This window comes from Anabrus simplex, chromosome 4 (genome assembly GCF_040414725.1).
Source record: "Anabrus simplex isolate iqAnaSimp1 chromosome 4, ASM4041472v1, whole genome shotgun sequence".
Classification (NCBI taxonomy): Eukaryota; Metazoa; Arthropoda; class Insecta; order Orthoptera; family Tettigoniidae; genus Anabrus; species Anabrus simplex.
In genome coordinates this window covers 80,726,615-80,740,240 of record NC_090268.1, presented here as the reverse complement: position 1 = coordinate 80,740,240, position 13,626 = coordinate 80,726,615, and the positions used below count along the sequence as shown (strand labels likewise).

General features: G+C 37.0%; 1 protein-coding gene across 1 annotated transcript in view; it reads left to right on the top strand.

Moving 5' to 3' along the window:
- LOC136871653 (E3 ubiquitin-protein ligase mib1) overlaps nt 1-12,529 on the top strand; it is a 52,735-nt gene extending 40,206 nt beyond the window's left edge. The window contains exon 8 of the mRNA XM_067145133.2: nt 8,995-12,529. Within this exon, the coding sequence (XP_067001234.1) occupies nt 8,995-9,135 (141 nt within the window). The 3' untranslated portion in view covers nt 9,136-12,529. The remainder of the gene's footprint in view (nt 1-8,994) is intronic.
- Nucleotides 12,530-13,626: the final 1,097 nt, after the last annotated feature.

Below are 13,626 nucleotides of genomic sequence, written 5' to 3'. Positions count from 1 at the left end.
TTCTTCACTAAGTCTGACCATTTTTCTCTAGGTCTGCCCACTGGTCTCTTTCCCCTGATTTCTCTTTCATACTCCTTTCTTGCAGACCTGTTGGCAATCATTCTTTTCACATGAGCAAACCACTTCAGTCTTGCTTTTTTGGATCTTCTGGAGTAAGAAGTCTTCTAGTCCTACGTCTTCTCTGACTTTTTCATTCCTGATTTTATCACTGCGTAATAACTTCATTTCTGCTGCTTGGAGTTTCGAGTTGTCCTTTCTTGTTAATGTAGCGGTTTCGAGGCTGTATGTGAGGATAGGGGTGCGTAGGGATGTGGCGACCCCATCGCCCAGTGGGCAACCACTGCAGTCAGCCTCCTGAGTATTGGCAGGTAAACCATAGACTTAACTGACATGAGAAAATGCGTGTCAGGCACTGACCATCTAGTGCATAACAAAGTATCAACGCGAAGATCCATGGTAGGCCTAGCAAGCCAGTGGTAGCGTCTTCGAATTGCTTTCAACAATCAAACAAGCCTGACCATGATATGGTATAATATTCAACTTTTCTTTTATCAGTTTGGGATAATAGCATGAAATTGTTAGCTTAATTGTATTGTGTATTTTTTAAATATGCAGTTGACTTTGTTAATTACCTGTGGTTTAGAGTCATGTAATAATGTTTTGTATAGGGCCTAGTCTAAAATTTAGCATTTTCTGAGAAGAAGTGACAAGGAGAGATTTGAAGCAGACTAGTAGGAGAACTGATGGTAGGTGGACAAAGCTTGTGCTTGAGTGGTGTCCGAAAGATCATCTCAGACCAAGGGGAAGACCACCGGACAGATGGGATAAAGACATCCGGAAGATTACTGGGATCAATTGGCAGAACATCGCTCAAGACCGTCCCAGATGGAGAGACCTCATGAAAACCTACCTTGCTTCGGACTTAAAGAGGCCACATCGTAAAAACGATTGAATATGGCTGATAGTGATAGTGAATAGTAGTCATGACTGTAGCTGAACTTAAGACATTGGAACTGTAACTGAAGAAGATATTCCTAATTAGTAAAATAAATGTATCAGGCCACTTTGCTAAACTAAACCTTCAGAGTCATATTGTATTTTAGAGTGTTTTGCATAATTGAGGCATTCAAAATGATACATCCTGTTAGGGAAGCTCCTAGAACATTTGATCATAATGAAGAGACTGTTTTAGACATTGTCCAGAATAACCTCCATATTGGTACACAAGCATTTGTACAACAGATCAACATCAGTTGATCATATATTAAATGAATATTGCACAACAGTAAGTTTTTCCCTTAGCATCTGCAATTACACCACAACTTTCACTGTTATGAATTCAGTATTTGATTGCCATTTTGTCAATGGACATTATTCAGTGTGGCCAAATAGCTTGATATTATAATAGTGGAAACTCTCCTCACGCAGGGTAGCAGTGACAGTGCATAGTGCTGCCATCTAGCGGCTTGAGGAGAACACTAACATAGCGCGCTATTAAAACACTACACATTTTGACTTTGAAACCCCAATGAAATATAGATTTTAAGATGTTTACGTCATTCTTGTAATGTAATATGATTGTGGAAGGAAGAAGGTGGATGTTGATCTGAAAGAACCAGTGATAAGGATAAAACAAATGTGTTATTAAATTAAAACATTTGATCATCATGTTGTGACTACAGTCTGATAAAATCTCCGAAAACAAATCACACATGCAATACCTTTTTCAGTTCGATATTTTTACTGGCAAAATTTTTCTCTGTTGAATCATCAGTTCTATTCACGTGCGCACTTAATAAGAACTTTGAAATACTTCTCAGTCAGTAATTTTAAACAGCTGTTACGTCTACCTTCACTATCTTCATTCATTCATTGATAAAAAAAACTGTCAGTTAATTTGCTTCTGATTCCATGTGTGCTTTCCAACACAAACTATTTTCAAATGTTCCTGATATTTTGCCAGAAAACTTTCCCCCACACACATTTTGAAACATCCATTTTTGAATCATCATATTTCTTCATTTCTATGTGCAAGTTTCCCATGCTGTAATAATTATCATAAGATGACAGTACATACATCCATACACTCAACATGAAGAAACTCGTTATATCCCCAGCCTATAACATAATGGTCTGCATTTTCCTGTATTAAATCATAGTCATTTACCTATTCACTTAACTCACATTGTTTAGTGACATTAGCTTCAAAATTGCACTTCGTTACATCGTTATGAGTCAATAGAAAGTTTTTAACATCAGATTCACAATTACAGTCATCAGAAGCACAGAGCAATTTATGTTCCTGGCACTGCAAAATGTTTTTGCATCAGGGGTTACCTCCTTTTGCTCTAATGATTGAAAAAATGTTTTCAATGCCGATCTGTGTGATCCTCCTTGTTAACGAATAATGGAAAACATAATCATTGTGTAATTCTGACCACAATAGTTTCAGTGCAGAAATAACACACCCTTGGCTTAAGAAATCCTTTTCTGTGAAGTGGTCTGAGCACATTACATCGCCTTTACTTAAATATTCCAGTTCTCTTGTCCCCACAGTTTCAACTAAATCTGCCCTTATGCTCTTCACAATCCACTGAGTACACCAGAAAATCGATTAAATGCATAGGTTTAATCATAACAATGTTTTAAAGAAACTATGTTCACATACAGTAAATAGAAAAGAAAAAAAATACTAGCACATAAACATTAACAGGTATACTCGCAGCACTTTGTTTTTATAATCTGTCAAATGACTTGCGATCACTTTGTCATTTGTAAATAAAACACCCGTACATAGCACAAATAACTCCTCCTCTTGCCATTTCCAAAATAGTGATACATAACAAGCACAAAACTACTGTATCTAAATTACAAATGTGACACTTCTAACATACACAGCTGACTGCAGTAGCAAGTGTAGTTATCTCCTCAAACTGCTAGATGGCACGCAGAAGCAATGCCACCAGTTTCTCGCAGGAATTTCCACTGTTATCATATGAAGCTATTTGGTGTGGCCCATGGTAATGACGACGTTTTGTCTCTTCAAACAAAACCACCATCACTACTACCATCATCATGCAGTCTTTTCTTAAGCAGTGGACCTGTTTTTGGATGAATCATGATTCTTGCAACAATGCACAGTGGTCCAAAGTCCCTGAAAACCTGGTCAAAACATCTTTGTCCTGCTACAAGTTAATCCTCCAGAATGTGTGTGGATAATTTTATTTTGACTTGCTCTCTCGCCTTAGCTCCTTGAGGATTTGTTGCCTTGTTTTATTTTATTGAGCATGCTCAATGACTAAGCCTTGGGAGTTTTTTATTTCATGAGAAGCAAAAATGAGCAAGTTTTGTTTACTAATTCTAAAAGAAGAGGAATTGAACAACTGAAGTTAACAGTCAGATGAAAACTCTAATAGAAATAAATATTGCATGGAAGATTTTTGCCACAATCTACTTGTGTGTAACCAGTAAATTGAAATCAAGATAATTCTGGGTATGAAAACAAATGTATTTAAAAAAATACATACTAACTAGGGAGCCTTGGAACTCCACCATTACTAACTTGAAAATCATTGATTATTGTGGCCCTCACACAACCTTTCACTTTCAAAATGTCTGTCAGACTAAGAGCTGGTAATCTCACAACTATTGAGGTAGTTGGGAAAACCCCAAGGCATTAACTTCAAGATTTAACTGTCGTACGGTAATTATACACATAATAATTTAGTTTTTAACTTGAAATTATTATTACTAATATAAACAGTTGACTGTGGTGTCCCTAGGTACAGATCTTTCAGTTCACTGTTATAGGATCTCAGAGGGTAGTCCTGAATCATATGCTTCACTGTTTTCTTCTCAGCGCCATAGTCACAACATGGCAAAGGTCATATTTTCCATTTGTACAGTAGATCTTCAGACACTCTTTCCGTGATGGATGGCATTTAAAAACATTCTGGGTACTTGGTGGTTATGTATGATCTCTAAGTATTCCTTCATCAGAATGTTAGGTTTCCATAGGTATGATGGAAATATTGCTTAGTATTGGAAGCCTATGAGTTTGAGTTGAACTGACTGTTCCTGAGATCATGCACGTGGTGTTGTTAAGCTGGACATCTATTCTCTTCATGTAAGGACTGTTTATCCAAACTGGAACTCAGTATTCAGCAACAGAGAAAACTAAACCAACAGTTGGACAGCAGTGAGATCCGAACCCACTGGTGTCTGGTTGGCCATTTTTGTTCTGTACTTAACATCTCTTCAACACGTACTAAATGTACGTAACACGACCTAATAGGTTGAAAGTCTGTTTCGATTACAATGCGGTCGTGAAAATTCAACATTCATTGACTTGGCCCTCAACGGACAACTTAAGCGCACTCTACAGTGTGATGGTATTAGTACCAGACCTGTAGCTCAGATCCTTTCCAACAGAACAAAGATGGCCTAGGCCACCATAGCTCAATTGGTAGAGCAACCGACGCGAAATCAGGAGGTTGTGGGTTCGGATCCCACTGGTGTCTGGTTGGCCATTTTTGTTCTGTACTTAACATCTCTTCAACACGTACTAAATGTACGTAACACGACCTAATAGGTTGAAAGTCTGTTTCGATTTCGATAGCTATGGCCTTAATTACGGTACAGCCCCAGCATTTGCCTGGTGTGAAAATGGGAAACTACGGAAAACCATTTTCAGGGCTGCCGACAGTGGGATTCCAACTCACTATCTCCTGGATGCAAGCTCACAGCCATGCGCCTCTAACTGCACGGCCAATTTGCCCGGTCTAACACACACTGAAGAGAATGCCAGACTGACGAATGCGCGCGCCAAGCGGGTGAATCCTACCTCAGTCCATGACCTTGGCAAAAAATAAATAAATATACACCCCTGCTACCCTTACAGCACTTGTAAATTCTCCACTACCTGCTGTGGCACTATACAAATTGGTTAGCCGGGACGAACAACATTTTGTGCGGATGTCCACTAATAATTTTGTTAATAATTAAAGAAAATAGTCCGCCTCTGTGGTGTAGTGGTTAATGTGATTAGCTGCCACCCCAGGAGGCCCAGGTTCGAATACTGGCTCTGCCACGAAATTTGGAAAGTGTTAGGAGGGCTGGAACGGGGTCCACTCAGCTTCGGGAGGTCAAATGAGTAGATTTTGATTCCCACCTCAGCCATCCTGGAAGTGGTTTTCCATGGTTTCCCACTTATCCTCCAGGCAAATGCCAGGATGGTACCTAACTTAAGGCCACGGCCGCTTCCTTCCCTTTTCTTGTCTATCCTTTCCAATCTTCCCATCCCCCCACAAGGCCCCTGTTCAGCATAGCAGGTGAGGCCGCCTGGGCGAGGTACTGGTCACTCTCCCCAGTTGTATCCCCCGGCCCAATATCTCACGCTCCAGGACACTGCCCTTGAGGCGGTAGAGGTGGGATCCCTCGCTGAGTCCGAGGGAAAAACCAACCCTGGAGGGTAAAAGGATTAAGAAGAAGAAGAAAATATTAAATAAAATAAAGGAAAGAATTAGCTGATAAGACAATAGGGCTCATACAAATTGCTTTTTTAAATAATTCCTAGTTTCAGCCGGCAAAAATCCGAAAAATTGTAATATGTTCTCCAAAAAGTGGGAGGGCGACTGCCCCTAATCGCCGCTACTGCTGTCAAGTGTAACACGCACATACTTGAAATCTCTGTTGTATTGAAGGAGGGTGTCATCTGTCCTCTTGAAACACTCTTGTCGAGTAGCATTTACTCAATCATCAGTGTCCCCAAATTTTCTTGATCTTGTGGAGGGTATATCTACTTAAGCTGAACAGGAGTGAGCCAAGCACTGATCTTGAGGAAGTCCATCATTTAGTTTCTGAATTCATTACCCATGATGACTTGAAACATTCTATTTACGATACAAGGCTTTGTATGGTATTACTTGGAGTAGTTTGTAGGTAACACCCTCTCTGAAAATTGTTAGGCTAGTGACCAGGTATCAGAAGTTTGCATTTTGAGGTTTTGGTCAGGTCTTCAGGGTCTCATCCACTATGTAATGGTACTGTGAATCACCACTATATGTATTTGAATAAGGAGAATCACACTGGAGTACAGTGGAGAGTAAGTGTGTGATGTGAAATTGTACCATTTTTGACAACTGTCAAGGCTGTTCCACCCCATGTTACAGCGAGCCGGTATATCATTACAATGTTGTGCTCAGGTCTTTATAGGCCACATTGAACAGTTGCTGTGTTGAACAATTCAAGGTACCCAGATTCCTACCTACTGGCTACCATGTTCTAGTTCAACTCGGCTGTGTAAAATCCGATACAAACAAACCTTTTCAGGACCAGTAGGGTGAGTAGTTATGTGAACATACTGTACGCATATGCAATAAAAGACAGTAACAAAGGAATATAATTGCCTGGGGTTACAATCTAGCATCGCATGATTGAGTTTTATAGTACAAGATTTTGCAGGCTCTTGCTGCTTTAGCTGCGGTGATAGCTGGCATTCCCTCAGAAGTTTGCAATCTGTACAGTATCTCTTCATAACCTTAATATGCAATTTCTATCATAGTGTGTTATTTCCAGCTGTGATCATTGGGTTCGATTTCTCATCAGGATCACAGACTGTAAACTTCTTATTATCTGTATTAACAGTTGAACTTTTACATTAATACCAAAACATGCCTAATTAACACTCGTCTTGTAAGATGATACTAATGTATTGACTTAGGAGGATAGTAAATACTGTTTTGGTATTAATGTAAGAGTCCCTATCAGGAAGTCAAAACATTTAAGAAACAAGATTTCCACTTTCAGAAGTGCACATGGCCTTGGGGTTCACTCAGCCTACACCAAAAATGAGTACCAAGTTAATTCCCGAGAGCACAGGCAACTGGGCTTAGAACTAACCACTCTACCCCATCAGCTTCCGAGGTTACGGATAGCAGAAGCCTCTACCTTTGACCCCTCCAAGGGCTTTTATAGTCTGTTTGGAAATTACATTTTTTTAAAATAGAGCTTTTGTCATTGAATTACCATCGGCACTAAGGATTTTGTCTGTATTGTCGAACTTAAACCTATTCATGTTATGGTACTAATCCTGTATAGGAATAAGTACCAATATTTTTGAGGGTGTCTGTCAGCTGTTGGTTCCATAGAATTAAATTATAAGGAGCTGGTGGATCACTTTATATTTATCCAAGATTTTTCTGTCTTTATTCCCAGAAATTCAGGCATCCGTTTACCAAAATATTTCATTCTCAACCATCTTAAAAGTCCTGATACAGTTGGTTGGCCTCTTTCCTGGTTTAAAATTTGGTATAATAACAGAATTGATTTTTAGCTAATGCAACATCATTTTCATTTCCCCCTGTCCAGCTCCTGGCTGGTCAGGGTGTTGATGGCACTTCTCCACCATTGCCTCTCCTTCCACCACTCCTCTTGAGTAATTGTATTCCAGTCTAGTCTTCTTTTTCATATACTGTTCTTGTCTGAGTCCATCCATCTCCCTCTAGGTTTATCCATCGAAGGTAGATCTCGAAAGTCTTGGAGGTCTCAGGATACACTTGTTCCATCTTGCGTTCTTTCCTTTTATCCTAGCCTCCAACAGTTGTTTTGGTATCCCTCCTTCCTGCATCCTCATAACATGTCCAAATCATTTCAATTTATTCTTTTCCCTCCTGTTACTCAGTTTTTCTACCCCTACCCTCTTTTCTGACCTCAGCATTTCTTACCCTGTCTCTCCTGGTTGTCCCTAACGTACTCCTTAGGAACTTCATCTCACTGGCCTGTATTTTACTCTCAATTGTTGCTGTCAAAGTCCAAGTCTCTGATGCATATGTTAATATAAGGGGATAGTACATCTTGTACATTATCTCTTTACATTTCATAGGGACTTCTCTATTTCACACCAGGTTCCTTACATTCTGGTAGAATGTATTTCCCGCTTATACCTTTCTGCTGATCCCCTTATCCAAACTTGCATCTTGCATTATTTCACTTCACTTCCCAAATATTTGAAGTTGTCAGTAACCTCAGTGTTTCGTCCCCTGATACTAATGAATCCCTTTCCTTCTCTTTGTCTTAGCTGATTATGTTTGCATAAAGAAGAAGATGGTCTTTGAGAGCTTAAATTGGAGTAAAAGTAAATTTTACCATTAGTTCTTTCTTCTTCTTCTACCACTTTTCCCACACCTGTGGGATCATCGGTGTGAATTCTGTTGGACATGTGGATTTGGCCCTGTTTTAAGACCAGATGCCCTTCCTGACACCAACCCTATGTCGAGGGATGTAATCACTATTATATATTTGTCTAGTGGTTGGTAGTGTAGTGTGTTTTGTGAAGATGAAGAAGAGAGTATTGAGACAAATACTAACACTCAGTCCCCGGGCCATAAGAATTAATCAAACACAATTAAAATCCCCAACCCCACCGCTAATCAAACCTGGGATCCCACTGAACTGAAATCCTCAGCGCTGACAATTCAGCCAAGGAGTCGGACCATTAGTTTCTTCCAATTTAGGTAATTTTAATATGATTTTTTTGGATGGTTGTCAACATAGGTTAAATAGACTGAGCCCTAGCATCTGGGTTTATAATCAGTTACTTCCTCACTCAAAATTTCTAGCATGATAAGTTTATTCAATATAACCTTACCTGGAATAAGATCATGGTAATATCAGCGTGCATTCGGGAGATAGTGGGTTCGAACCCCACTGTCAGCTGCCCTGACGATGGTTTTCCTTGGTTTCCTTAATTAAGGCTGTGGTTGCTTCCTTCCCACTCCTAGCCCTTTCCTATCGCATTGTCAACATAAGACCTATCTGTGTCGGAGCGACATAAAGTAAATTGTAAAAGATCATGTTAACTGAGAACAAAGATGGGTATTTTTTTCTTAATTGTAGTATTTAGTATTATACTATCACTTCTGAGAATTTTTCAGTTTTATTTACTTATGTTTTTTGTCTTTTTGTTTTTTAACTGTAATTTGCTTTGCTTTGCAGACCATGTGTCCAGTTTGTCTGGATCGTTTGAAGAACATGATCTTCCTCTGTGGTCATGGAACATGCCAGATGTGTGGTGATCGCATGTCGGAATGTCCAATCTGCCGAAAGCAAGTTGAGAAGAGGATTCTTCTTTACTGAAAATGGTATTAAATGAATGGTATGGTTCCTACTGTTCTACTGCCGATATTCTATTATTTGATAGAACGGTTAGCTTTCTTAGCCACACATGAATGCCTTATTTTGTGTATTGATCCATATACATTTATGGCTGCAATACATTCATTTTTACTGGTTTATAATTATTAATGTTAAATCCTTCTTTCAATGACTAAACAGAGGTTACTCAGCTGTTTTGCTATGTCCTCCTGTAATTGAAGTCCTGTGTTTGATAAAACTTCAACAGAAACTGTTGAATCTTAAACAGAGAAATCTCATTTGTGAATCATTATTCTTGTAGTATCTAAATTCTTCAATTTTTAAAAATAATCTGATGTGTTTCCTGTTACATTTTTGAAGAAATGTTTATTTCATTGCTATAGTTACCTATCTTTAATGTTACTGTAAGCCAAACTTGTGGTTTGGATTCAGGATAGTGTTATGTGAAAGATCTGTATTGTTATTAATTTTCTTGAATATTGTAATGAGTTCAGCAGTCTTGTAATATCTGCTTGAACTTATATTAATTTACAGATTCAGTAAATGTGAAGAGAACAATATTCTTTACACCAACCAGTACTGGTATCATAATATAGTGAATCATGAGTGTGTGCAGATTGTCACAACATAATAGGATGATGACACAGTTCTCTTGTAAAATAATATAGTGTTTTTTGTATTATTTGTTTGCTTAAGTATTATTGTATTAGTTCAAAGTGATCCTTCAATCTGAACCATTGGTAAGATTGTATACAAACACAGGATATCTTTTCATGGATGTTTACTGGAGGGACAGTTTCTCAGATTGTTTTCATTGTTGCTACCTGAAAGAGGGATGCACAAATGGGGTAGTGACATTGAAGTGTTTCTTAAATATATTATGTACTTCCATGTATAATATGCATAACTCAGTTGTGCTGATATGCACAGTGTATCTGATTTTGTTTTAAAATTTAAAGAAAGAAAAGGATTATCTCAGGTTATGATGTTATCCTATTAATTATATGCAGTCATTCTGACTGCTAGAAACTGTTGTAGTTCATATCAGTCCCAATATTACACCATATATAAGGATAGATAAACTAAACTGTTGATGTAAGAGCTGTTAGTGAAAGTTTGACAGTTCAAAACAAGTGCAACTGAGGATTTGCATGATCATATTTTAAAGTATTGTATTATATCTTGCAAATTTTTAAAAACTTACATTGAATATTGTGATGACTCATTTTTGTCCTGATTTGTATTTACCTTATAAATGTGAAATAACAAAATTATTAATACAGTATGTCATTTAGGTATAGAATCTCCTCCTACTGTGTTTACAGTATGTCATTTTGTGGTTTTGTGATTATTTTTCACAGTAATGTTCTCAATATGATTATGATGATTTACTATAATGCTGAAAACAGGAATCTTGTCAGAAAGTATGAACTTCATTAGACATTTGCATTCCAAAGTATTTAATATTTCACAACAAGATTCCTTCTTTGCACATTGTTTTTGCTTCTAATTGCAAATAATTTGATACCGGTAGTTATAGTGTGGAACATTTAACAAATGAATTCATATGTATTGAGAAGTACAAAATAGAACACAGGCTTAGTCAAGTCATCTTTGTTTCTTTACATTACTCTCCTGTCAGTTTCTCTTTCTTGCCATTATTTCAACTTTTAGCCACTGACAATTGTTCATGAGCAATATTTCAGATGATTCTGTATAAGGATGAGGCATTTGGAGAGATTTTTTTTTTTAAGGAAGTAGTTTAATTGTACGTAAAGATTATCTTGGTAGTTTCGTTTGTGCCTCAAGGCATGACCGTGCAATACGTCATAAAACACAGTGTCATAATAACCTTATTTCACCAGAAGAGTCCTTCAGAAAACTTTAATCTATTAACAGTGAATAAATCTCTAACAAAAATATAATCATACATTTAAGAATGTAATTGTGATTTCCTTTTGAATAAAAGCCTCAATGCATACTTATCCTACTGATAAGTTAACTAGTCTCAACAGTAAACAAATATACCATCGATAGTAATTTGAAACATTTTTAAAAATGATTACATTACACTGATGTGGAAGATGGAAAATTTGTATGAATCAGTTCATTGTAACACATTTAATATGTGACATAAAAGTATAATAGATTGATTCCTAGTTCACTTTCAGTGATATTTAATGAATCCTCCTCTTTTATTTTTTCAATCTCAGAGTAGGAACTTGATTAAAAATTAATTAACACTATAATGTTCAATCATTCAAGTCCATAAATGCTTTAACAGTCTGTTGTTCAATGCTAATCAATTTAAGATTCATCTGTTAGACCTCATTGTGGCTGAATAACAGCATAAGAAAGAACTAATGTTCCACACTATTAACTCTGTAGATAGTATATTACATGTATGCATCAGGCTTCAGTGGAAATGAAGGTTAAAATTCTTTCTTTCATTTACTTGTCAGTAATAAATATTTCTGCCTTGCTTTCTTCCTTCTTGCTGAGCTGTATGATCCCATGCTTTATGGTTACTTGGCTTTAAACTGTGTATACCTTTGATGTTTGTTGTTCCCATTAATCACAACTTTTCTTGTGCCTAAATACATACTAAATAACATTTTTTCTGCTCAAATTATGGAATTTGTGAGATTGTGTAGGTATGTTCACTGACAATCAAAAGTGTTATATTTCGTAATTGTTGTCCATTTTGTTTAATGTTCATCACCGTACAAAATCAGGATGAGAAGTGTAATTGAATTGTAAAACTCATATCAGTAATATTGATGAAATGGGTAACATTGTTGCTCAAACACAGTCCACTGAAGCTTTCATACAAATTTTGAAAGGTTCATTCTAGAGTTTGAGAAATATTGTATTCCATTAGTTTTATTGCTTATTTTAATTTTTTTTCATGATCATATATTCATTTATTCATTCAGTAACAGCTTTTTTGGTTAAGAATTGGTGTTATTATTACTAACCAGAATAAAATGTACTCAGTATTTAATTGGGTTCTAATTTGTTCATTCGTTCATGATATTCTTTAATTTTTCACACAGTTCATTTTTAATTTAGTGTAAGTAGTTATTTTCAGACAGACTGGTAAACAATAATTAATTCTAACTAAGACATATTGTGATAAATTTAAGACATACTAAGCACAAATCTTGGCCCTATGCATTGATTATGCCTAAAAAGTGCTTAATATTGTGTATGTTAAGAAAATATTTAAATAATTTTATTGCTATTGTAATTGTTTACTTACCAGATTTCTTATGTACTTCAAAAATTGTAGAAGAGGAAATTTATAATAAAAATTCTATTGAAATAATTGTTAGTTTAGAAAAATGTAACAAATAAAGGATATTGGCAAATGAAATTTTTTGTGTTTATTATCTATTAATACAGTGTTACAAAACCAAGATTATTTTGGGAACATAAAAAATAGAAGAGAAAGTGATGATAATAATAGGATTATTTCATAGTGGGAAGATTTTGAGTGTCCTAACAAAAGTATGACTGCAGTGCAATCTGTTGGTGACTTGGAAAATTATTTAGCTCATATAATCTCACATTTGATTAGGGTAACCATGTCTGTATACAAACATGTCATCGCGAGTTAAGTTGCTTGGGTGAAAATTCCTTTGATTACACTTGTTGACTTTTGGTGGTGCGTTATCACAATTATTTGTCCATTCTTTCTTATATTTAACCTGTGAGAGTTTGCAACTGGAGTTTTTCTCTGGGTTGTGGACTTTTTATAGTATATTACCAACTCGTTGGCTGAACGGTCAGCGTACTAGCCTTCGGTTCAGAGGGTCCCGGGTTGGGGATTTTAACCTTCATTGGTTAATTCCAATGGCACGGGGCTGGGTGTATGTGTTGTCTTCATCATCATTTCATCCTCATTACAACGCGCAGGTCGCCTACGGGAGTCAAATAGAAAGACCTGCACCTGGCGAGCCAAACCCGTCCTGGGATATCCCGGCACTAAAAGCCATACGACATTTCATTTCATTTCATTTCATAGTATATTACATCATGGGACACAGCTTCTGGGTTCTCCTTTCTGATACCTTCACATCAGATTATTAGCCTCACCAACAATCACTTTGTCAGTTTGAGCATGCTTTCCACAAAGGCTTGGAGTATTTGTCGATGTGCGACCCAGTGCATCTTATCGGGGGTTTGTATATCAATAAGTTATTATTAATGAATGTACCTTTTCTATATGTAATTAATATTATATAAATGCATATATACACTGACTGACAGAGCAAATGCAACACCAAGAAGGAGTGGTTCGAACGGGATGAAAGTTGGGGAAAAAACATAGACGGCACGGACAAATAATTGATGTTTATTTCAAACCGATATGCAGGTTACACAATGCGCACGGCATCGACTCAGTAGGATGTAGGACCACCGCGAGCGGCGATGCACGCAGAAACACGTCGAGGTACAGAGTCAATAAGA